The sequence below is a fragment of the Erithacus rubecula genome, assembly GCF_903797595.1.
Source record: "Erithacus rubecula genome assembly, chromosome: 18".
NCBI lineage: Eukaryota > Metazoa > Chordata > Aves > Passeriformes > Muscicapidae > Erithacus > Erithacus rubecula.
Genome location: NC_136670.1, coordinates 1,286,555 through 1,311,989, shown reverse-complemented (window position 1 = coordinate 1,311,989; position 25,435 = coordinate 1,286,555). Strand labels below are relative to the sequence as shown.

General features: G+C 51.7%; 1 protein-coding gene across 2 annotated transcripts; it reads left to right on the top strand.

The window, feature by feature from the left end:
• The first annotated feature begins 106 nt into the window (after positions 1 to 106).
• GGT7 (gamma-glutamyltransferase 7) lies at positions 107 to 19,404 on the top strand. 2 transcript variants are annotated; one of them, XM_079322004.1, is made up of 16 exons: positions 107 to 178; positions 209 to 396; positions 3,127 to 3,353; positions 4,372 to 4,523; positions 5,571 to 5,685; positions 6,209 to 6,276; positions 6,904 to 6,977; positions 7,413 to 7,606; positions 9,639 to 9,726; positions 10,746 to 10,873; positions 13,412 to 13,500; positions 14,182 to 14,331; positions 14,779 to 14,896; positions 15,371 to 15,508; positions 16,411 to 16,510; positions 17,949 to 19,404. In XM_079322004.1, the coding sequence occupies exons 2-16, from the start codon at positions 210 to 212 to the stop codon at positions 18,110 to 18,112; spliced, it is 1,992 nt and encodes a 663-aa protein (XP_079178130.1). In that variant the 5' UTR covers positions 107 to 178; position 209; the 3' UTR covers positions 18,113 to 19,404. The 2 variants fall into 2 exon arrangements, with proteins under 2 accessions (XP_079178130.1, XP_079178129.1); XM_079322003.1 differs by lacking the exon at positions 107 to 178 and having other exon boundaries at positions 186 to 396.
• The last annotated feature ends 6,031 nt before the right edge of the window (positions 19,405 to 25,435 follow it).

The window sequence follows — 25,435 nt, the reverse complement described above, 5'->3', positions numbered from 1 at the left end:
GCCCGGGAGGAGCCGGCTCTGCCCGGTCCCAGCCCCAGCCCCAGCCCGGTGCCAGCCCGGGGGGAGCCTGCCCTACTCGGCCCCGCCCCTTCCGGCGGCCCCGCCCGGCCCCGCGCGGCGCGGCGCGGCTCAGTTGGACCGGGAGCGGTGGGCCCGGCCCGGCTCGGCGTGACCCGGCTCGGCGTGACCCGGTCCGGGGTGACCCGGCGATGGCGGTGCCGGCGGCGGCGGAGGCGGTGCCGGGCCGGCAGCGGGCCCTGGCCGCCGGCTCGCCCGTGGACTACATGAGCATCACCAGCTTCCCGCGGCTGCCCGAGGAGGAGCCGAGCGGCGCGGCCGAGAGCGGCCTCCGCGCCCGCAAGGAGGAGGACGCGTTCCTGGGCGAGCAGGACACGGGTGAGGGGCGGCGGCAGAGCCCGCCCGCGGCCCCCGGCACCCCCGGCCCTCGGCCCCAGCCCGGAGCGCGGCTCCCCGGGCTCCCGCCGTCCCCGGGCCTCGGCCCCGCGTTCACCCCCAGGGACGGAAAGCAGCCAGAGATCCAGGGGCTCGCGCAGAGCCTCCCAGGGCAGCCTGGAATGGGCTCTCCCACAGCCGGCTAGGCCTTCCAGCCTGGACCACTCGTGCATGGCCTCCTTGCATGCTCCTTGAGCATCCCCCCACCCTGGGGTGCTCCTTGCACATCCCTCCATGCGGGATGCTCCATCCCTTCCGTTCTCAGCTGGAATAAAGTCAGGTGATCATTTGATCTGTAAGAGAATCCATTGCCTGTTTTTAACTGATTGCTTCCTCCTCTGTAGTTGAGAGAGGAGTTGTGTCTCTCCCATGGCACGTTTCTTCAAGTGGTGTTTCCCTTCCCGGCTGGGGCTGGTTCCCAGTCCGGGTGCCTGTCAGCCCCAGGCCATGTTTGCACAGCCCCAGGCGCCCCTCGCCCTCTGCCCTGTCCCACCGTGCCCACGGGTGAAGCCCTTCCCACCCTGTGCTCCCCTGACCATCGAGGCAAAGCTGCTGCCTGCAGGGCTGTGGGAAAAGCTCTCCTGGAAGCATGAGGCCTCTGTCACACCCCCAGAATCTGGTGCAGTTTTGGCACTGCCAGTGTCTGCAGGTGGGGTGGCTGGAGAAGAGTGCTGCTGCTCTGCTGGCACTTGTTGCAGGAGCACCTGCAGAGCCCACCAGCAGCTCCAGTCTCTGCTGTCTCCCCCGCAGCAGCTCCAGACCTGAGGTGGCCCTGCTTCTCCAAAGCATTGGCTCCCCCATAAAGCCACAACTCCTTCACAGCCCCACAGAAGCCAAGTGGGATTTGGTGGCTTCTCTTTCAAAGCATGCACATTGGTAGTGGGGTGGGCAGCTCTGCATTGCCTGTGCAAGCTGCTTCTGGCTCCCACTTCTCCCAGGTGACCCCTTCCAGCTGCTCCCATCCCCACACCACAGCTCTGCTGTCCCTATGCCCCACCAGTGGTCACAGAGACTAAAACCAGGATGTCTGTGGCAGGGAATGGATGTCCTTCACAGTGAGAGGGCTGTGGTCTGCCCTCTTCCACAGTTGCTTCCTGGCTATTTATGTCCCCTCGTGCATGGCTGGCCTGTCACTAGAGTGGAGGGATGGTGTCCTGGAGGGACTGGCAGAGGAGCCCAGGTCACTCCTCGCTGCTTCCCTGCAAGTTGGGCTGAGGCCTCATTCAGGTGTGCCAGGGGACATCCCACCCCAATGGCAGCCCCTGCCAGGCCAGTTGTGGCCCCCACAGAGGCCACCAACCAGTCCTGCCACTCAGTCCAGCTCACTTAGACCAGACAAGCCCATGAGAGGCTCAGTGTGTTCTCAGAGGCCCAGGCTGGAAAAGCTGGGCCACTCATAAAGCACCACAGCACAAATGAGATTAAATTCATCCTGAGGGGATTCCCTGGCTATGAGAGTTTACTCCTGGTTGCAGTATCGCTGAAATTAAAACTCCTTCCCTCCCTGGCCTCAGGAGAGCTGCAGCCAGGTCCTGTTAATGCCATGACAAGGACTGGGCTCGCAGTGCCCAGGGCAATACACCTTCCAGAGCAGACAGGCAGTTGATAGGGAATGTGGGCTTTCCTGCTCACTCCCCTCTTCTTTTCCAAACCCAGGAAACATCTGTGTGGAGGGAAAAGCTTCTCATCTTATTTTTGCACTTGATGCCCCTCTTTTTCCACTGTGGATGCACAGAGCACTGCAGCCCCTGAAAAAATTGTTCCTGGAGCCCTGGATGATGCCCTGAGCTCCTGTGTCTCCTCCAGAGCCCATGAGGGATGGGCAAGACCTCACAGCTGCCCCAGCAGCTCTGTGTGCCTGGCAGCAACTGGGACAGGCAGGGCATCCTCAGCTGGTGTCCTTCCAGCACAAGGGCAGCTGTGACACTCACAGACATTCAAGGCATCTTTCAGAGCAAAAAAGAGACTTTTTCATCCTGCTGAAGCCCAGCAAACCCATGCCCCACTGCTTTGCCATCTTGGAGCTGGGTGTCCAGAGTGTGGCTTCATTTCAGAGTGGGTCTCATCTGCCAGAGGAAGCAAGGAATTAAAGCAGAGTCCTTCCTGCAGCGGAGCGAGTGGATGTTCCAAGGTCTCCAGGTTGCAGGTTTGCTCTTCTCTGCCCTTGCTTCCCTAGAGCTATTTTCTGTGCTCAGGCCAAATGTTTTGCTTCACCTCTGTTTTGCTCTACCTCTTTTGCTCGGGTACTTAAGCTCAATCACAGCTCCAAGTAAAGCTGCTGCATCTTTTTAAAACTTAGTTTCCTCTTCTTCAGTTCCGCTGCATTTCAGAGACCTGTTTGTTGTGTTAAGAACCCCTCCAAATGAGCACAGGAGTGGGCCTATCACTGAAGACTGATGAATGGACTAAAATGGAGTAAAATTCAAGGGTTTTTTGTCTCTTTTAATCTCCAGAGCAGTCAGTTTAGAATGATTAAGAGCTTAAGAAAAGGATCAGTAAAATGATTCAAAGCAGTATGTGAGGCAGAAAGGCTCCTGAGAGCTGGGATCAATAGGGAAGGTGATAGCTATACTGGAAGGGGCTCAGCGTAATGTTCCTGCTGTGTAAACACTGCAATAAGAGCCCCAAGTTGCTCAATAACTCACACTTGTTTTCTCCCTGCTGCCCACAAAGACCCAGAGTCCTTCCTGAAGTCTGCACGGCTCCAGCGCCTGCCCTCGTCCTCCTCAGAGATGGGAAGCCAGGACGTGTCCCCTCTGCAGGAGACCAGCAAGGACCCCTTCTCTGGGGACTGCAGCTGCCGGCAGGACGGGCTGACCGTCATCGTCACCGCCTGCCTGACCTTCGCCACTGGGGTCACTGTGGCCCTCATCATGCAGATCTACTTTGGGGACCCTCAGGTAAGGAAAAACAATGGCTTTATGGTTGGGCTTTGGCTCCAAAGATGGGAGAGCTCCCTGACTTTCCTCCTGGTCACTGGGGAGCCATGGCTGGTATCAGTGAGGCCCTGGCTGCTCAGTCTCCTCCTGGTTCCACCCCAAATTGGCTTGAAAGCCTTTTCCTGCCCCTGGAGGTTCTGCTTGGAGAGCCCAGCCAGACTTTCAGAGCTTGACTCATGGCTAGGGTGTGGGGGGCTGTGTCAGGCAGGCTTGGGGGTGCTGCTGGGAGGGAACAAACCCACTGCTGTGACTCCATCTGTAGTTTGAGCCAGATGGGAGTGCTTTCAGAAAATAATCCTTAGTTAAACATTAGGCATCTTGTCCACTTGCACAGAGTTTTATTGATTATGAGCAGACATGCCCAGATTCACCTCTGAAAGATTCATTCAGGACCAAACAGGGAAATAGCTGAAAACAGAGATGAACCTCCTGCTAATCTGTCCCACAGCCCAGTGCTAGATTGCAGAGCCAAGGCAGCATGGCCACAGGGTTGGATCCTCCTGCAGAACTTCTGCCAGGGTCACAGTCAGCCAGGAGTCACTGTCACCCTCCCGACATGCTGCCCTTCTGTCTTAGCCTGTCCCCAGGCCTGCCTGGCTCTTGTTGAGATGCTGCAATTTGTGCCACAGGGGTGAAACCAGCTCTTTAAAATATTGTGTAACTACATTAGCATACAAGGATGAAAACAAGCAGTGGTCCTGGGGGCGTGCTGCATTCTTTGAGCTGTATCCCCATTCCCAGTGACTGCAGCAGAGCAAGCAGCCTCTGGGCTTGTGAGGGGCAGAGGGAGACGTGGCCCCTGTCTGAACTGGTGGCCATGGCTACCTGCAGCTGCCCTGGGGTGTGCCAAGGGGCAGACGGTTCCCACTGGCATTTGTTGGATCAGCCTCGCCGCTGGCACCAGGCTTTGTGTCCCCCGTGGCGGGTGCAGAGCTGGCAGCAGCGCAGGTGTGTCCCAGCGCACGGCTCTGTGTCGCAGCTGTTCCCGCGCGGGGCCGTGGTGACGGACGCGGCGCGCTGCACGGCGCTGGGCACCCGCGTGCTGGCCCGGCACGGCTCCTCGGTGGACGCGGCCATCGCCTCCGCCCTCTGCGCCGGCATCGTCAGCCCCCACGCCTCGGGGCTGGGAGGGTAAGTGTGGGGCACTCCGCCCCTTCCACTATCCCGGGTTGCTCCAAGCCCCGTCCAGCCTGGCCTTGGACACTGCCAGGGATGGGGCTGCTGCACCAGTGCCTGGCGCCCCCACCGCCTCCCCCTCAGACAGAGGAATATTTCTTCCAAATGCCTGATGTAAACCTGCCCTCTGTCAGTGTAAAGCCATTCCCCCTTGTTCTGTCACTACCTGCCCTCGTAAAATGTCCCTTTGCAGCTGAGAAATGCCTCTGTGGCAGTGCCAGGCTTAGGGTGTGGTGCCAGGGCTCTGACATCAGGCAGTGAAAGTGTCCACGTCTGGCACAGTGACCCTTCCTGTCCTGTCAGCACAGGACAGAGACCCCCAGGCAGGGAAATTTGTTTCTGCTGCAGTGGTTGCAGGGAGCATGCAAGCCCCAGGCTCGAGAGGGCTGGTGAGCCCTGCTGTGGGTGTGCCAGGAGCTGCAAACACCCCAGGCTCAGTCCCAGTGCTTTCAGAGCCCGAGTGCTGCCTCACAGGATCCTGAGGCTGAGCTCCGAGCCCAGCTCCAGGCAGCTGCCAGGGAGGGGTGGCCTTCTCCCAGCCCTCATAGCCAGGGTGGCATCCACGTGAGCCTGCACTCCTGACTCTGCAGCAGGGCTCAGGAGCATTGCATAAACCAAAGCCACCTGATCACTGCTCCAGCTGCACCACCCGTTGATGCTGTAAGCAAACACCCTCTTTTGTGGCGAAACTGCTCAGATTAGAAAGAAAATCCCAGCTGGTCCCAGCCTGGCAGTGGAACAGAGCCAGTGGCTCCCTGGCCAGGCAGGCAGGGACTCCTCCAGCCTCACCAGGCTCAGCACAGGGCTGCCCGTGTCCCGCACCAACCCTGCCGTGGCTGTCCTGATGTACCCTGGGGAAGGACAGCAGCGCTCCCTGCTCCTCCGGCCAGCCCGGGGCCCTGCCCCAGCGCCCCTTGTCACGCTGGACCGGCCCTGGCCCCAGCGTGCCCGAGTTGTGCGGCACCGGGAGCCGCCGGTGCCACGCCCTGGCCTCTCTCGCAGGGGCGGGGTGATGTTGGTCCACGACATCCGCAAGAACAGGAGCTGGGTGATCGACTTCCGTGAGGTGGCTCCCCTGGGCATCCCGCTGGAGGGGGACCTGCAGCAGGACAGCAAGGTGAGAGCCAGTGTCCCACAGCCATTGCCTCCAGGGCTGCTGTTGTCTCCAGCTCTCCTCCCTCCAGCTGCCAGAGTGGCAGATCCCCAGCAAAGCAACGGGAGGTCTCTCTCATCATGGGAGATTCTGGGCTATACAGACATGGGGAATCTAGGGAAAACACTTCTTTATCAGCCCCAAAATGCCTGCAGAGCTTTGGGGAATATAGAAGCATGTCTCTGTGGCAGCAGGGTGCTGGGGGAACAGGAGCCCAAGGAAGGAGCATAATCCCAGGTCATTCTGCTGAATTCTCTCTCCTGACTAAAACTGGGTTGAGAACAAGATTGAATTTGCCTCTCTCCTTCCAAAACCTTTTATTCCATAGGGAAGTGTGTTGCTACAGGCCTCTTCTCCTCTCCTAACTATGCAAATAATTACAGAGTAAACATGACTTGCACCTCCTTGACTTGCAACTGGGGATGGTGTCCCATGTCCTCATGGAAAGGGGATTACTCTCTTCCTTTTTGTCCTTCCTGTTTTACAGCCAGGTCTGCTTGTGGGGGTGCCAGGCATGATCCAAGGAATGCACCAGGCACACCAGTTACATGGCAGGTAAGACACAAGGCTGGCACAAGCTGTGCCCTTGGTAGGACACAAGGCCTTGCCATCAGACCATGTTCTCAGCCACCAGTCAAAACCATTAGCTAAGAGGTACTTGGAGGCTTGTGTTGAAAGAGATGTTTATTTTTTGCTATCTCATGTACAAAATAAAAAATTCATCTTGGTCATGTTTTCTACAAAGTGAAATTTTGTCTAAGAAGATGTACAGTAAGTGTTCTGTTAGAGATGCAGCACATTGCCTTGCATGTTTGTGCATTTTCATTCTCTCTTTAGCTGGATCCTAAGAGGTGTGCCTACCTTTGGTGCTCTGTTGGGATACAGAGGGATCTGAAAGATTTGCTCAGGACCAGAGCCTGGCTTGAGATCTTGCTGCTGAGACACCCCTTCCCCATCCATGCATTGCCATTCCTTTCTGGGGCGCATCCTGGAGCAGTGAGATGATCCTGCTAAGGAGAAACACAAGCACTGCAAGCTCAGTGCTCCTTTTGGCCACTGCTGGCCCCACAGCCTCCCTTCCAGGAGCCCCTGACTGCAGAGCTGAGCCCTGTGCTTGCTCCCCAGCAGCCTGCCCCACTGCAGCTTCCCAGGCCCTGTCTCCTTGCCCTCTCTCCTTTGCAGACTGCCGTGGTCTGAGCTGCTGGGGCTCGCGGCCGCTGTCGCCCAGAGCGGCTTTAACGTCACACATGACCTGGGTGAGTACCTGCTGGGAGAGTACCCTGTGCCCCCACACAGGCAGCTGGGCATGCAGGGGGTTGGGCATGGCAAGTCAGGGCCTTGTGGACGTGGAGATGGATGGTGTTGGGAGCTGAGCAATGCATGAGCCACTGTCTGCTAGGGGACAGCATGGTGCCAGTCAAAAGGGAGCCCTTTGCCATGGCTGGGCAGAGCCAGGGCAGAGTAGCCACACTGTGCAGTGCCCAGGGCCAGGCAGGGAAGGGTGCTGGGGTTTCTTTGGTTTTTGTTCCCAATTCCAAAGGACCCATAATCCAGCTCCTGTCTAGTTTTGCAATAGTGCCAGAGGGAGCAGCAGGCCTTCAACATCCCCATCAGGTACACAGTGACTCCAGCTCCTTTGCACCTTCCTGACCCCTGCTTTTTCTGCATATCCTTCCCTTTCTCACCTGCAGCCAAAGCCCTGAGTGAACTGAAGGACCTGAACTTCTCTGAGCGGTTCCACGAGCTCTTCCTGCCGGGTGGGCAGCCCCTGCTGCCCGGAATGTTCGTGCGGCGCCCGGACCTGGCGGCCGTGCTGCAGCTGCTGGGGGCAGAGGGGGCCTCAGCCTTCTACAGAGGAAACTTGACCCAGGAGATCATCTCTGAGGTGAGCCACCACTGCCCTGTCACCTGCTGGCCTGGGGCTGCCACCTGCCTGAGGTGACAAGCTGGAGATAAGCCAAGTGCCAGCACAATGATGGGGACAGATGCATCCTTTTCCTTTCCTGTCCCTGCAGTGGTGTAAATGACACACAGGCCATTCCCACAGTCTACAGAAGGGAAACCTCCTTTCCTCTATAACCAAGACAGTCTGGAAGGAAAACAAAAATCAGTTTGGGCTCTGGGCTCTGTTCAATTAGGTGACAAAGCCTTTTTCCCCAGAGTTGAGAGGCTGTTAAGAAACAAGTTGTTGTGGTTAATGGGACTGTAGGATACAGGCTCTGGGAAGATGGTTTAAAAAATGACTGTGAGTCTTGTGAGCAGAGGATGAAAAAGGCTTGGTCCCACTTGGGGTTGCCCTACTTTAACTCCTGTTAGAGGTGCTCTGGAAAAACATATCAGAACAGACAAAGTAATTCTAGTGAAAAAAGTCCCCTACAAACCATAACTACTTTTATATCTGTGTGGCTGAGGTTGGAGTAGTTGGGGGAGTGTTTCATTGAGCCACCATGGTTCAAATGATGCTCCTTCAATAGCTCATCAAGAATCTGGAATCTGTTCATTCCACTCAAGCCTCAGACATCTGTGGGCTCTGTGTTTGGAAATCTACAATGCACCTGAGCTATAGCAGAGGTGAAGGATGAGGAGCAGGAAGAGTCCCAAGCTTGTGAGCATCTCCACAGCTAAACTCTTTTTTGTCATCATGTTCCCCTGACCTGGGGACAGGGAAGAACAAATTCCCTGTGGAGGAGCAAGGCCCAACGTTGCCACTTCACAGACTCTGACAAACTCTGGGAACCAGTGCACAATTCCAGCTTTGGTTGCAGAGCAAAGTGCTGCCTTCACGAAGTGTTTTTTTGTTCCAGCACAGGGAGGCCATCCATTTGGCAAAACCAAGAAGAGCTCCAAAACACCCACTCTTTGCTTCCAGGCACCGGTGCAAAAGAGTGCTCTCTGGGGAATTTGAGATGTCTGCAGTGTGTAGCTGACTGGGGCTTCTCCCCTTCTCTGCTCCTTGTGCCCCATTCCCCACTGGCTGGTCTGGGAGCCAGGTCCTGGCTCAGCACAGCCCTGGGGTTCAGCCAGCCTTTTCTCTGGGAAGGAAACAGGGATCCCAAGTAGGAGAGACATCCTGAGCAGCTTTGGGGTTGTTTGACATTCTGGCCCCACAGCACACCCTGCATTAGCTGTCCTGCTCCAGTGATTCGTTCAGTTTCCTACCAAGGAATCTGGCTGGGTTAGAGATCAGAGCATGCAGACACCCCAACAATCCCACCCTCTTACTGAGAGCATTGTCCAAATGCTCCTGGAGCTCTGGCAGCCTTGGGGCTGTGCCCATTCCCTGGGGAGCCTGAGCAGTGCCAGCACTTTCTGCTGGTCCTTCCTCATCTCCATTACAATTCAGCCACAGAAGACTGGCAGTGGAGGGAATGGCCCATCTTTCCTGTGTTCATGAAAATTACCAACCCTGGTACATTGTATCTCTGACAGGAATCTTACAGGAAGACCAAGGCTACAGCAGACTTACTATCAGCTGAAATAATTTCAAATAGACTGGGAACAGTAGGTTTTTTAGTTGAAATTTCTAGTGATGGCCACCTGCTCCACCCAGGCTCCTTGTCTCCTGGATCCATAATCCTGGCAGTACTCAATGCCCCTTAGCACACTCCTGTCTGCCAGCCAGGGCAGGGAAGGCTGCAGGGCAGGGTCAATCCCCATCTCCCTGGGCAGACAGAATGTCCTGGGAGCACCCCTGGGGTGGGTGAGCTTTTGGAGGTGAGTCCAGAGCCTCCTTGCAATGCTGAGCAGGGAGCCAGGTCACCAGGGCTGTGAAAGCACAGATTTCCAGCGTAGCCTTGCCCCAGGAACCTCAGTGGAGTGTGTTTGACAGCGAGGGGTGTGTTCCCCTGGGCCAGCATGAGGAGCACAGAGAGCCCTGGCCCAGCCTGCTCAGTGTGCACTGCTTTGCTCTCATGCAGGTCCACAGCTATGGAGGAGTGTTGGTGGAGGAGGATTTCAGCAATTACAGTGTCACTGTGGAGGAGCCTGTGCACACAATCTATCGAGGTACACCATCACCCATTGCCATGCAGCTCCAGAGGAAAGCTCTCTTCACCTTGCAAGGGGTGGCAACAGCACTGAACAAGAGCTGAAGTCAAAGCTGTGCTGAAATGTCTGCAGAAAGGCCTTCCAGGGAGTTTCCTGCTGTTCCCTGCTGACACTGATGTGTCATGGGTGGTTCAGGAGATTTTCAGCTCTTTGAAATGTTTCTTCCCTTGAAAGTCTAAAGGTGCAGCATGGTCATATCTTGATGCAATGTCTCAATAGAAGCTGGACCTACAGTTGAAGACAGTTCCCAAAGGAAAAAAAAGCTGACTTTATGCAAGAAGTTTCTAAAATGTTATTCTTTTCTAGCACTCCCTGTATTTACCCTCCTTATAGCTGTAATGTTGCAAACCCATTTTTAGGTGGCCTTCCAGTATGTAAAAGGGATCTATAAAAATGAGGAAAAGTGACTTTTAGCATGGGCAGACACTGAGAGGACAAGGGGAATTATTTCACACTAAAACAAGAGAGATTTAGATTAGATGTTAGGAAGCAATTCCTCCCTGTGAGGGAGGTGAGGGTCTGGCTCAGGCTGCCCAGAGCAGATGTGGCTGCCCCTGGATCCCTGGAAGTGCCCAAGGCCAGGCTGAATAAGGATTGGAGCAATGTGAGATAGTGGAAGAGGTCCCTGCCCATGGCAGGGGTTGGGACTGGATGGCTGCTGAGGTCCCTTCCAACCTAAACCAGTCTGGTTTTCTGTGATTCTATCTCCATTCTTCCATACTGCAGTCCAACAGCCAGCCAATAAGAACTGACTTTTGGAGGTAAAAAAGCATCCCTGTTTGAACTTCCTTCATCCTTCATGTAGAAACAGAAAGATACAACAGGGATGTTCTGGGAAACCCTTCTCAAATCGTGTTGCTTTCTATAATTTCCCCTCAAATCTGGAAGGGTTTCCCTCTCCTCAAGGCCACTGATTCATGGACACCTGCATGGTGTCTGACAAAAGCAGCTTCATTCCTCTTCTCTTCCCTCCACAGGGCACCTTGTTTTCACCCCCCCACCTCCACATGCAGGTCCTGCACTGATCACAGCACTGAACATCCTCGAGGGCTTTAACATCACAAAGCAAGGATCCAGAGGGAATATCTTACACTGGATAGCAGAGGTAAGAGGAGATTCAACATTTGGCTGGATTGCTTCTGCTGCTAGAGAATGTACAAAGATGTTTGTAGGTTATTCCCAGAGGAGAATGAGCAGATAGCCTGCTAAGAAGTAAAATTGAGCAGTTCTGCTGTCTCAGAGGCTGAGCAGGAGGATCTTTCCAACTTAGAAAGAACTTTTTCAGAACAAACTGTGGCTTTATTTATTTCTCATATATGATCATCTCTGCAGAATGACCCTACACCACCTGAGGGTGGTCCCATCAAGTTCCTCCACCTCTTAGCTGCAGTGGTCCTGGCCATTGCAGAGCACCCAAGGTTCTGCAAGGTGTGCTGCAAGAAAAGCCTCTACATGGTGATGACAAGGAAAACTGACCCAATACTTCACATTTTTTAAAAAGTTTACATTTTTCCCACCTCCTGATCTCTGAGCTCCAGAATTTTTCCAGTATTTAGGACTGTCCTGTCAAAACATTGCAGGTTTTCAGGCAACTGCTCTGTCTCCTGCTCTGTAAGCAAAGTTGTGCTCTTAGATGCTCCACAGATCCACAGATGGGGTCTATGTGTTGGTAAGTTACAGATTCACAGCTGGGCTTTATGAGCTGGGAATTTTAATTGAGGATTTAACAACATCCTTGTAGCAGACAGGACAATGGGTGCTTGGGAGTGTCTCAGCACAAATGCAGCAACTGGAGGTGTTACACACTGTGCAGAGGCACAGGACATTGACTCACTTGAGTAATTTTTGAGCTCTCTTTGGGAAGCTTCAGGTGAATCTATTTGCTCTGCCAAGAGTTTCACCTCTTGATTATCCTGGAACACCAACCTCCAAGGCAGTCACTTCAGGAGATGTGGAACCCTGATTGCCTGAGTCCCACAGCTGAACATGTGGCTGAGGTTCAGTGCTGAGCCAGCTTCAGGTATTCAGCCCTCAGACAACCAGGACCAAGATGTCCTTAACCTCTGGGGTGGACATGCTCTGTGTTGTTTCCATGGAGCTCTTCCCTGGCCTGCAAGCCCTTGTCCCCCTCTGACACTGTGTGGTGGTCAGGGACTGCTCCATGGAAATGCCACCTTCTCTAGAGGTTTGTCACATCCTACTCTCCACACAGTGATAGCCAAGGAGAAGCTGCTGCTGTGTGGCACATTCCAAAGCAGCAGTCACATCTGGCAGGCTGCCTGCAGGGGAGTGGACTGTTCTGGATCCTGAATGAGCATGGCACAGCCTACAGGCTGAACATTGAGTGTGTTTCTGCTCAGCACAGGCTGGCTTGCCTGGGGAGCAGCTCTCTTTCCTCATGGCTGTGCCCTGGCTGTGCTGTAGTGCCAGGGCTGGATAAATTGTGTCCTTTGAAATTGCATCTTTCTATTTTCAATGGACTACCTCAGGGAGGATGCTGCATGTTTGAGAAACCAGCTGCTTTCCTCCTTTTGCACCATCATTCCCTAGTGTGTGCTGGGACTGATGCTTTCTGTTCAAACCCTTTGGATGGTTTACAGCCAAGAGCTGAGCAGCAGCTGGGGAGCACAGCAGCTCATTTCTGCTGGGTCAGCAGAGAGGGATCCAGAGGTAGCAGCATGCCCAGCACCCTCTGTCCCATTGGGATTCAGTCTGGTCTCTGCTGTTGTGGTGACCACTCAGGAATGGAAAGAGAAAGTAAATGGCATCCTGGAGACCCTGTCTGCCAGCTGGCAATGAAGCTGAACCACTGAGCTGGACATCAGCTCTTGCCAGGGATGTTGCACATGTGACTTTTCACTGCCAGAGAGCAGGGCAGCTGGGATATAGGGAAGAATTCTTTCCTGTGAGAATGGTGAGCTGCTGGCAGAGATTGCCCAGAGAAGCTGTGGCTACCACATCCCTGGAAGCAGTCAAGACCAGGTTGGAGAAACATGGGAAGGTGTCCCTGCCCATGGCAGGGGGTAGAAGTGATGAGCTTTAAGGTGCTTTCCAACTCCAACCATTCTGTGATTTCTGTGGTTGCACAAATGCTGCTGGATCCCCTTGGCTCCCCCAGCACAGTTTTGCCATGCTGAACTGAGGCTCTTTGGTTCCCATACCCACATGTGGCAGCCCTTTGCACTGAGGTTCCCAGAACCCAGACTTCTGGTAATTAAGCTTTAACCAAGACACCAGGGACACCAGATACCGTTCTAGTTTGGTGTATCAGAAATTGTATTTCCAGGGCCATATTAATGTTTTTCCTTCTCCTCCTCTCCTCTCCTCCTCCTCTCCTCTCCTCTCCTCTCCTCTCCTCTCCTCTCCTCTCCTCTCCTCTCCTCTCCTCTCCTCTCCTCTCCTCTCCTCTCCTCTCCTCTCCTCTCCTCTCCTCTCCTCTCCTCTCCTCTCCTCTCCTCTCCTCTCCTCTCCTCTCCTCTCCTCTCCTCTCCTCTCCTCTCCTCTCCTCTCCTCTCCTCTCCTCTCCTCTCCTCTCCTCTCCTCTCCTCTCCTCTCCTCTCCTCTCCTCTCCTCTCCTCTCCTCTCCTCTCCTCCTCTTCCTCTTCCTCTTCTCTTTTCTCTTTTCTTTCCTTTCTTTCTTTAGACACTAAAAATAGCCCTGAGCCTGGCGAGCAACCTGGGAGACCCATCAGGTGACGTGTCTGTCACTCACACAGCAGAAGGCATGGTGAGGTATGTCTGAGTGGGACAGCCATGGTGACAGTTGCAGGATGTGTGGGTTGGATATCATTCCTGGGTTTGCTGTGCCCTGAGCTTTTTCATCTTCTGTTTTATGAAGGAAAGGTCAGACATTGAGTGTCCTCTCAGGGCTCATTCTTTCACAAGGATCACAGCTGATCCCGCAGGGCTCTGGGGATGGGTCACAGGATGTCCTCACTCACAGGTTTTCTGGAACCAGCTGGAGCTTGAGGATTCCTCCCACTTTGCCACACCTCTAGACATTCCCTTTGAATGGGTCAGACTCATGGGCATGGCCACACGTGCCATTTCTGCCTCTCCCTGCCCCACTGTGGGGCTCAGGGCATTGCAGAGCACCCAGATGTGCAGGAGAAGCCAAGTCTGGGGTTTCAGCCCAGCCTCTCACCTCAGAGCCAGGTTTAGCTGTGGCTGGTGACTGGGGTGGGTGTACTGGTGAGGGCACACAGCAGTAGACAGAGCCTTTGCAGGGTCATGGCAGACTGGGTGCCTCTGTGCAGACTGAGCCACCTTGTCCCCCTCGAGGAGAACAGAACAGCCCCCTGTCCCCACACAGCCCCTCGGGGACAGCTGGCTCTGGCTGTGCAGGGACACCAGGACATGTCCAGCTCCCCAGGCTCACAGTTGCTTTCCTGTCTCCCTCTCTGCTTGCTGCAGTCCATCAGAGGCCAGTTCCCTGCGGCAGCTGATCAATGACTCCCAGTCCTTCCCGTCCGAGCTGCGTGTGCCCCACTCGGCCCTGCAGAGCGGCGCCGCCAGCCAGGTCCTGGTCATGGGCCCTGACGACTTCATCGTCGCCGTGGTGAGGTAAAGGACTGGCCTTCCCCTCCACGAGGAGCTCAGGCTGCCAGCAGGGGGGAGGTAGAGCTTCAGCAGGACAGGGTGGGACCAGACCTGGGGCAGCTGGGCTGCTCTGTCCCAGTCAGTCCTGCAGCAGAGGAATGGAGAGATGGGGTTGGATGTGTGGGCTGGTGCAATCTCAGAGCCCTCTGACACTGGATCTGCTCCCTGGGAGAGACATGATGGCAAATGTAGGACTGATGGAGGCAGGTCCATCACAGCAAAGGGAATCCTCAAACACGGGGAGAGTGACAGAGCTGCTGTGGTATACGTGGCTCCTGCTCCTGAATGCATGGAAATTGTCTCTCCTCAATCTCACCAGCCCAAGAGAGCCACCAAAGAATCTCGAAGGCCTCAAGATGTACAAAAATCTCTGGGATGATTTTAATGAAATTCCTTTGTGGTTTTTTTCAGTTCTTTGAATCGTCCCTTTGGCAGTGGAATAGTAACACCCTCTGGAATCCTCCTGAACAGCCAGATGTTGGACTTCTCCTGGCAAAATAAGACAATGAACCACTCCATTCCCAGACTGGTAATAAATAACATGACAAATTCTTAATTTACCTTTTCCCCCCCCACCACCCCCCCCAATTTTATTCTCATGCTCACAACAGGGTAGCTACTTAATGCCTTATTAGTAACAAAGGCAACAGGTTGTAGAAAGCTGCTATTTTTCATTATATGAGCCACTGAAAGTGGGAAAACAGAGGGCTCCATGCCCATCAGTTATTATTGCAATGTAGAATTATCAAACCCCACTGTTACCTACTTTCCCTGCAGTCCAGATGCACTTTAAGTAGCAATGTGGACTTATATTAAGCACCCTCTTCAGGAATTGGTGCTCTGCAGGTTAAAAAGTAACAGGCAGCAGGAAAAATGTCTTCAGGTCTTGGATAGAAACAAATGTAGACCTTTGCTGGGGTGGTTCTTTGGAAGAATTCCAGGTTCCTGCTGTGGGAGAGTTGGCTTGTTGACATTTTTTGGTGCAACTTTTCTTCAACTGCAGCAAAACCTCCTTCAGCCTCGGAAGCGGCCGCGGTCCTTCCTGCTGCCCACCATTGTGAGACCCTCTGAGGGGATGTGTGGCACCTACCTGTGTCTGGGAGCCAACAACGGGGACAGAGCCCTGAGCAGCATCGTCCAGGTTGGTTCTGAGTCCTCCCAGAGCAGCTGGGTCCCCTCCTTTCCCTTCCTAATTGTCCCAGGCTGGGTCAGAACTGGTGGCCACAGGTTACTGGTTCAATCTTTGGTGTCACCAGTTCCACACTTTAGTTCTTTCAAATCTCTAAGGGTTGCCAGTTTACTTTTCTTGCACTTTTCCTGGTGGCACCACTCATAATTGTAGAGAAGTATAATTTTGGGAAAATCTATAATGGCTTTTGTCATTCTAATACCTGTTCAAAACTCATCTTAATGATGATTAAGAAAAAAAGGAGCATTTTATTATTCAGAGAATTGCAGGAATCTGGCAGCCCTTTAGCCCTTTTCCACATGAAAAGCTCCTTTTAGGGCATTCCCAACTGAATTCTTCCAGCTCAACACTGAATACAAATTGGGCAGTTCCTCTCAATTTATGATTTGTAACGAGGTGAAGTACTTGCCAGTAGTTTGATTCCATGTAATGGACTGCTGAAAAGAAAAGCCTGAGAAGGGCTCCCAGTTTCCTTACCTTTTGGAAAGCATTATTCAGAGCAAAACCAAAGCCAAGAGCTGCTTCCTAGTGCTTTGTTTGGAGAAGTCACATGCTGAGCATTTGGCTGTAACAAACACTTCTGTAGAGCTTACATCATGTTCCTGACACAGAAGCCCATGCTATCCTGAACATATCCTGCTTTACAAGCAATAACATACAGGCCCTATTCCAAGGACCTCTTAGTGTGTGCACACCCCTGCAGCAGTTCATGCAGTTCAGTAAATGGTTCAAATCTCCTTTGCCTGCTGCACGTGCAGATGTTGGAGCCACCAACATCTGGGGATGCTCAGGAAGTTGGCTTCTCCTATTCTCATCACTGTTTAAATTATTGAGGATCTTTTATTCTCTTGCAGGTTTTGGTAAATGTTTTATCCTTTCACAAGAATCTGAGTGAAAGTTTGTCACTCGGTCGACTTCACCCCCAGCTTCAGTCCAACACCTTGCAGGTTGACAGTGAGTATGGACATGGGGTGGGGTGCAGCCTACAAATCCAGCAAGTTTAGGAAAAAAGCAGGATTTTCCTAGCACACTGCAATGGAAGCACCACAGGTCACCATGTCCTAGGGTTCCCAGGGGTGCGGACGGCTTTGGGAAAGACAAAAATCAGAATTCTACTTCTTCAAAGCTTGGAGCCTTTGCTGAGCCATGTCCTTTTCCTCTTGTCCTGGAAAGGCTTCCTGACCCCTCCAGCACCACCTCTCCAAGCTGTTTCAGGTGCTTCTCCCCAACCCTCCCTTCCCACCTCATCCCCTGCCAGTGGCCTTGTCCTGTCCTTAAATCTTTCTGGAGATCAGATGCCATGGACAATATCCAAATCAACATGATTTCAGCCTCAGCTTCACCTAGACATTTGCCCAAAGCTTCCTGCACTTTATTCCCATGTATGTAAATTATACCCCTTCACTTTTTAGTCCATGTCCCTTAATGCCAGAAGCTGGGAAGAAGGCAAGGCTTATGGCAAGGCCTGGAGCTTTGCAGTGCTGACATCAGTGCTGGCACTCTGCAGTCTGCACTGTTAGCTCTTTTCCTTGTTACTGTAAGTCTTGGTCTGTTTGGTGGTTTTCACGCTGCCCCAAACTTCACCAGAGTGAAACATAAGTGAAATTTGGTTCTCATTCCACACCAAATAGCAAAAGTTTCTGGGCTTTCCCATTTCAGAGGAAAAATCTTAAAAGGGTCTGTGCTACAGTGCCCTGCAGACTTGGAAACTAAAATTGAATTAAATCTAAAACTTCACAAGGTCCTAATTTGTCAGTTTGGACATTTGGCATCAACAAGATGCATGTTAGGACACAGCATATAAAGCTTAAATACCAGTGGGGTTTCTGTGTCCCTGCTCCATTTGTCCAACTGTACCTCCAGCTCCAGGGCCTTGGGCTTGTCTTCTCATACAGAAATTACAAACCATCAAATGAACCAAATAAAAGCAGAAGAGCAACACCCCGAGGTACATGTCTGGAAGATTAAGAAATATATATGGGGAGGTTGGGAGGCTTAGCACAAAGTTTATCATTTGGCAACTTGTTTTACTGTTGTTTGTTTTGAGCTCTCTTGCATCTTATTTTGACTAACAATTTTTAATACTCTTACATGTAACTAAGAGTGGGCACTGCCTCATGTTCTCTAAGAATAACTACAATTCATATCAGCCACATATCTGCCCCTTCTTCCAAAGAGGACAATCTTCCACACCCTTTAATGGTGTTGTAGATCCTCCCATAGCCCACTGTACAAAGCAGAGGCTCCTGGCCCTTGGCTTGCCCAGCTGGAATCTTCTGAAGTGGTTGCAGGCAGGTTCTCCCCACTTCAGACCTCGGCACTGTTAGGCAGAGCTTTGCATCAAAGGCAGCACTGGTTTCAGTTACCAACTCCTCTTTTCAAATCCCTGCAGGTGAGTTTCCTGAAGAAGATATTGAATTTCTTGTGGCCAGGGGCCATCAGGTGGATAAAGTCCCAGTGGTATCCCTGGTTCACGGGGCCAGGAGAACCAACAGTTTGATCATTGGCCTGAAGGACCCCAGGAGTGCAGATGCTGCTGGGGCCACAACCTTGTAGCAGCTCCCGGGGCCCTGTTCTGTGACCAAGGCTGACACACAAGGCCAGTGATGTGCATGTTCTGAAGTGGCCCCTTCTCCAGCCCTGCACACTGCTGGGAAGAGGTTCTGCACTCACCACCCTGACAGTACCAGAGGACAGCACCAACATCCAACTCTCTTTTGATTTCTCAATTATTTGGATTGAAAGCAGCCCCGTCCTTGTTACTGGAGTGGCAGAAGCACTTTTGGCAGTCTTGCTAATAGTTCAGTCTCTCCAAAGCCCAGTTCTAGCCAGCATCTTACTTTTAGGGATCAGGAGCATGAGCAAAGGAAAAAACATTTGCTGCTGCTGATATTACTATTGATGATGATTATTCTCATCTCCCTGTCTTTCCCAAGTTCCTTCTTTGCCTCCAGTGTAATACAGCCTGATGTAGTGTTTGTAGGTGCCTGCACCTGGAGTATTGGGGAATCCTCTAATACTCCATCTGAGCCACCTGATTTTTACCAGCATGTAGCATCCCAGGAAAGTTCCTGTGCTCACATCACTACATACCTTGAATTTTGGCAGTAAATATTTTGAATCCAGTTGCTGCACAGACTCACTGGCAATCTGATTTTGTAACCAGAGCAATGGTTTTCAACAGCTCTACCAACTTCTTCCTCTAACAACTTGTGCATCCCACAGTAGTTTTCTTACAGAGGTTCAACCTTGTCACTGATTAATGGTGATGAGGTTTAACTTTCTTAGACATTTTTTGGAGATGTCTTAGCAGTACTCCACAGAGTTGTGAAAAACCACAGATCACAGACTGAAGACCACATGGGGAGCATTTGAGTGAGTTCAGAGCTTTCCCTCCACTGCCTTATCTCAGCCTCTTCCCAAAGCCAGGGTCATTCCTACAGAGAGGCTTGGGAATTTCTGCTGACTGAATTAATGGCTGTACCTTAGCTCTGTGTATTAGTCCTACTGAATCTATTGGAAAAGCTGAAGAGAGTGAGAGAGAAAGTACAAACCAAACCAAACACTACCAAGATAATTTTCTGTCCACAACATGTCGTGAAAATAAAAGAATGCTCTTGCATTTTGTGTCTGAAATTGAGAAGGGAAGAATACCCCAGCTGACATCTGAACCTGGTCATTCAGCCCACATTTGGACATTTCCTGCTTTTTTTGCTGGCAAGTTTGAGTCACTTGGCACTAAAAAAATCTGGAGTTTGATCATGTTCTGCAGTCTAAAATGTGATGTTTTCCTTCATGGTGCAAATGCACCCCTTGCCACTGTACATATTATATATGTATGTCTGCTTGTGGTTGTCTTGCTCTTTGATTTGATGATCACACACCACTCACCCCCACCTTCCTCCCCAGGCACCTTGTGGCACCTTGTTTGTGTCTTGGAGCAGACCTCTTGTTATGGGCTAACCAAACCTCTTGCTGCCAGTCCAAACATTAGCCCATAACATCTCTCCAGGCTCCACAGGAAGGGAAGGAGGCAGTTTTGTGTGTTGAACCTCTCTGGAGATGATCTGGGTGTTTCTGCTCTGTGCCAGCCCAGATCTGTCCCTCGGGCATGGAGGTTCTCTATGAACAGCTGCCAAATACATGGTAGAGTCCCTGTCAGTGCAGGGCTTTGCATGAAATATCACACAACACTTTAAAAGATTAAATTCCTCTTTATTAACTGAATTCACCAACTTCTTATGCTGGATAGTGTGTATATATGTTTGGGAGTAAAAGACTTTGGTCATGATTCAAAAGGGCACTCCTATGTCTCAAAGTACAATTTCACAGCAATTATCCAGAATCTTAAAATAAAGCATGTTCCATAGTGTTCTGCTGAATCACGGCCTGCACTGCAAAAAAAGAAAAAAATAAAAAAAAAAAATGGAAGATGAGACCTATGCTCCTAGGTTTTGACTAAGAGAAGTAAAGGTATTCCAAATTATTTCCTATTTTTTTTCTGTTTACGAGCAACATCAGTATAGTACAGATGTATCCAACATGGAGATCTTTAATTCTCTAACTGGCCCTATGTTTCTAGTATTTTAAGCCCATCAGCTATGATCTGATGAATTTAACATCTAATGAGTTTAAGATCTGATAAATTTAACATGAGGTACCAAGAAATACCTGATATTTCCCTTGGTACAGGTGAGATGTACATTGTGAAATAAGGGGCTGTATTGCAGAGTTGTGTGTGTGCAGAGTACCTGTGCTGATTTCAACCTGGCAAATGACAGCACTGAAGCAGAATTTATCCTGAAACTTTGTCACGGAAGTCCCATTGAGGAGCTCAGAACACAAAATACAAAGAGGCTGAGTAAAACAGTAATGATTTTAAAAGGAACAAAATGAACACAAAGAAAGTAAATACATTTTTTAAAAGATGCCTTTACTAAGTGTGACAAATTATAATCTGGAATGTGGCCAGCTTGTTTCTGCCCAGGTTTGCAGTGCTCCCTGTCAGTGTGTGCTGGTTTCAGATGAGATTAAGCTGGAGCCAGGCTCTGCCACCAAGCATCATCAGTTTATCCACGTTTCTCCCAAGGGCTGAACCTCTTGAGCACAGGTGACAAATGCCTGGTGGCTTTGGGCACTGCTGCTCACCTGGGCACAGTGAGCAGCTGGAGGGGGATGGGGCAGGAGGCAGCACTGCCCTCCTGCAGTGCAAGGATGAGGCTGCTTTGGGGTTTGGCTGTGCCGTTCTGTTCCCATCACTGTCCCATGGATGCCCAGACCTGGAGAGGGGCTGGAGCCTGCCTTGCTCCCAGCACTCTGGGAGAGGCAGTGGCTGCTGGGGTGGTCAGTCACTGCTGGAATGGCTTGGCACACGACAAGGGACCCCTGGGACCTGCTGAAGAGCAGCCCTGGGCACAGCAGTTGTTCCTGTGCTCCAGCAGCGTGTCCTTCCCTGGGGAAGCGGGTGCTGCTAGAGGCAGGGGAGGGCAGGGAGCAGCCAGAGCCAGGGCAGCAGCTTTGGCTCCCCCCTCTCCAGGGATGATGGCCAGCGTGCTGCAGCTCTGCCAGTGTCACCCTGAGGTGTCCCTCAGCTGGGGCAGCAAGTCTGAAAGAGGCACTGAGTGTCGGCCGGCCGGATCAGCCTCCGGGTACCCGCTGGAGACTGCCCAGATCATCTCAGAGCCTCCTTCCACTGCTGCCCAACTCCAGAGGGATGAGAGGGAGACAAAGGGGAGTCAGACCTCGTAAACACCCTGAGAGGAAACTTGCATCTCTTTCATGAAAATCAAATAGGGATTAGTGAAGTTTTGCAAAGAATCAGATGGAGCAGGAAGATCTCCTGTAGTACCCAGGTGCTTCCAGCAGTTCTGGAAAGCTCTTCCTCACCTGCTGGAAATTGGCACCTAGCCAGGGAAAAGAAAGCTCTGTCAGGCAGAGTTGGTTTCAGAGAGGCAGGGCACCATTAAAAATGAGACACACTTGTTTGGAGGGCAGGTGGAGTAGGAGCACCAAAGGACTGGCACACAGTGCCCTTGAAGGACTCTCCAGTGATCACAGCATTTTTAGGTGCAGATTGTCCTGGCAGAGCTGATCCTGGCTGCCTGTGGGGAGCATCCCATGTTAAAACAGCTCCTGGGCAGCCATAGACTTTCACCCACCAGAACTGTTCCTGGCACAGCCAAAACTCCCCACCCAGCAGGTTGCACCTTTCCATATCCTCAGAGTCAAAGAGGAGAGATTAGCTCCTGTGTAACCTGTAACCCTGCCTTGCCCACCACATCTGTGGCCAGTTGTCCACCTCTCTCACCACACAGTTTAACAAAACACCAGCTCTGAAGTGATAGTGACTGCAATGCAACAGATCTCCCTTCCTTCTCTCCAAGTGAGCATTATACCAGTGTTAGAGGAGAAATTATTTTGTTCAAGTGTGCCGGTTTGAAAGCAAACCAGTGGGAAATCCCAAGTCAGAAATGCAATTTAATAGGAAAATTAAAATAAAATGCAGTAGTACAAAAATACTGACAGAGACAGAATACAACCTGACACTCTGTTGGTCAAGGTGTTGGTAGCAGTCTGATTAAATGGTGGCTGCATTCTCCTCCAGTGACAGATGTGGTTCAGCTGAAGCACTGCTCCTGCAGAAGGGTGTAGTTTTCCTCTGAAGGTCCAGGGATGCTGTAGAAGGGTCTGGTTTTCCTCTGGGAATCCAGTGGGAAAAGGCTGCTTTGATGTTCCAAATCTCAGATTTTATCCAGGTAGGAAATGCTTTGCTCCCTGGGTGGGGCATCTCCCAATGGGATGATGTAATTTTATCAGTCATGCAGTGGGACTCAGTGGCCCATTAACAGGAGATATTCCCCTGGATGGAGGATGGTCATGAAAGAGATGAACACTGCCCCACCTGGTTTTAACAGATGCTGATAGAATACATACTTGTGGTTACATCTTGCATTGCAACCTAAGATACCAAGACATTTTTCTGTGTAATACCTGTCATTTGAAAATACTGCCATATGAAAATGTGTGTAAATAAACCCACGATTTTGATTGTCATGATATCAAATTCATTTGTGCTCTGTCATGGACAATGAAGCAAATGCCTGTCTTTGCTGCAGGTAGCCCTCCTTCCCTGCAGGTGCTGTTGTATCATTCTGCATTATTGTTTTGCAGCAAAGCTTCAGCATCCCAAACAAACTGAGGGTCTGCTCCTGGATGAGTTCCACAAACAGAATGACAAAAAAAAAAAAAAAAAAATCACAGAATGGTTTGGGTTGAAGGGGGCCTTAGAGATTATCCAGTTCCAGCCCCTGCCCTGGGCAAGGATACTTTCCACTATCCCAGGTTGCTCCAGGCCCTGCCCAACTTGGCCTTGGGCACAACCAGGGATGGGGCAGCCACAGCTTCTCCTGTGTTGTTTGTGCTGTACAGAGCCTGGGCAAGACCCAGGAATTCCCAGGCTGGGCAGTATGCTCTTCTCTGGAGATCAGCCTGCAGCACAATTTGCAGGGATGTGGTGTGGCAGATCTGGAGCTGCCCCATATTTCTTCCCTCTTGCTCCTCCACATCACATTATTCCCTTTTCCCCACTGCCAGTGGATGCCGAGGCCACCTGGGGGTCCTTCAACTCCAATCTCCAGCAGAGATGCCTCAAAAATGTATTTGGTTGTGTCCTGTCACCCTGGTGTCCCTTCAGCTTCTCTTTCCCTTTGCTTACCCTTGTGGCAAGGCTATTTTAAGACAATTGGGGTTAATTTTAATTATGTGGAGACTGCACCAGTTCTGGTCTTTCCCACCAGTGAGCAGAAGCATCAGAAGCCATGGGAAGCAGGGTACTCTGAAGAGTGAAGTGGATGTACAGGCCTCAGGTTGCTAAGGAAGGGAGAGCTTGTTTGCAAACTCCCTTTGAGATTAGGCACGGGGAAGTTCCTGTGTGGGATCTCTCAAGCTGAGATCAGAAAGTCACAGCACTTGGATGGCTTGAGCAGATCTAGGTGGGACACCTGAGTATTGTGCTTTCAGAAAAGTTGGGTTTCGGAAAATAGCATTTGGCTTGTTCTTGTTTGCTGAGGGATTTGAGACATGCCTGGTATTAATGTGCATAGTACAGATAAAAGCAAGTAAGCTGGGCATGCTGAGGGACAATCTGGCATGACAAGCACAGCAACTGGGGTGGGAAGCTTTCTGCAAGATTTTTGGAAGCAGTGCTGTTATGTCTCTATGCTGGGGGAAGATTTGGGGAAGATGAGGCTGAAGGAGGAAGTTCAGTGCAGCTGATTTAAGAAGAGTCTCACGAAACAAGAAAAACATTATGTCACCTGGGGAAGAAAGAGGCACCAAAGAAATTTTCTCTCAGCTTCCTTGTGTTTGCAGCCAGTCCCAAAATCCAGGAGCAGAGCTAGGCAAAGCCTGGGAATTATCCCCACAAAGGCAAATGGAAACTCCAAGAGGTGATCAGATGAATCCAACGCTCCTCATTCCCACTACTCTGACTGATCCCCATCTCTTCTGACCTGGCAGCCCGGAGGGTCTCAGGGTTTGGGGCTTTGCCCTTGTCTCAGCACACTGGAGAAGGGCTGGGGTTGCTCCCCAGAGAATGTGGAAGACACAAAAAGGCACGAGCAGGACAACCCTTGGGGGAAGGATTCCTCAGCCTGTGCCAGCAGGAGCCTGAGAGCCGAGGAAAGCAGCAGCCTGCAGCTCTGCACACACCAATCCGGTTTAATGCTCCAGATAAGTCCTCAGCTAACCATGACATTAATGCTTTTGTTTTGGTGGGTTTTGTGGGATGGAGTTATGTGTGGATTCATAGAAAGGGTTTTTTTCTCTATGTTGCAAGCTATAGAGATGTGGGTTGTATTTTAAAGGTTTTACAAAAATAAAAAGAAAAAAATCCCATTTTTTATGTCGTTTATCCAGCAGTATTCCACACGAATCCAAAGGTGGCTGGCTCCAGCTGCACACACTCTCCTGAAACCCCTCCTCAAGCCTCTGAACCTGCTCAAGCTATTGAATCACACGATTTTGTAGAAACAAAGTATTTTTTTTTCCCATAAAGGACCTTTGATTGTTTTCCTACCCTGAAATAGGAATTGCCACGTGTGTCATTCTTCCTCAGTGCCAGGCAAGAGCGTTCTGCCCACAGCAACTATGGGCAGGAAACCAGGCATTTCAGAGCTCTTGTATCAATAATTTCTCATGTTAATAAAGGATGTAGGAAGAGACAAACCGATGGGCTGTGTGCCCTGTGAGGGTCCCTTCAGCTGTGGAACCCCTGTGTGCTGAGGGGACATTTGAGGGACCATTGCCCACCGGGGGATTTTGGGCCCATGGGCCTGTTCATTCATCAAATTAATGGACTTTGAATTAAAATTCAGCATTGTGGCCTTTGTTGAGTCCATACCAGGTCACTCCCTGGCTTCTTCCCCATCTCCCCACTGGTAAAACGAAAGTATAATTCAGTGTTATTCAAAGAGTCTGAAACCTTTGGATGAAACGTTCTGAATTAAAACTCATCCGAATTAAAAACCTAATTTGCCGAAAATTTCTCATAAAGGCCCTAGTTATTATTTTTTCTTCAGCTTCATCCGGCAAATACTTTGTCCCCATTGCGAGAAGCAACCGCCACCGCGGGTCCCCTCACGGGAGGGGGAGCGCAGCGGGACTCGGTGTGGCGGGGCTGCCGTGTGGGGGCCGGGGCAGGGGTCGCCTGTTCCCGGGCTGTCCCGGGGCTGTCCCCGGGGCCGGGGTCGCCTGTCCCCCCGCTCTCCCCACGCTATTACCCCCCTCTCCCCGGGCTCTCCCCGGCGCCCGCCCGGGGGTCGCAGCCGCCCCCCCCCCGGCCCCCGCCCCCGCGCGCTCGGGCGCAGGCGCGCGCGGGTC

Bases quoted from the DNA above. Each gene is read 5' to 3' on its own strand.
- GGT7 (XM_079322004.1), top strand. From the start codon at position 210: ATGGCGGTGCCGGCGGCGGCGGAGGCGGTGCCGGGCCGGCAGCGGGCC. The intron at 5,686-6,208 runs GTGAGAGCCAGT...CCTGTTTTACAG, and splicing joins ACCTGCAGCAGGACAGCAAG to CCAGGTCTGCTTGTGGGGGT. The intron at 7,607-9,638 runs GTGAGCCACCAC...GCTCTCATGCAG, and splicing joins CCCAGGAGATCATCTCTGAG to GTCCACAGCTATGGAGGAGT.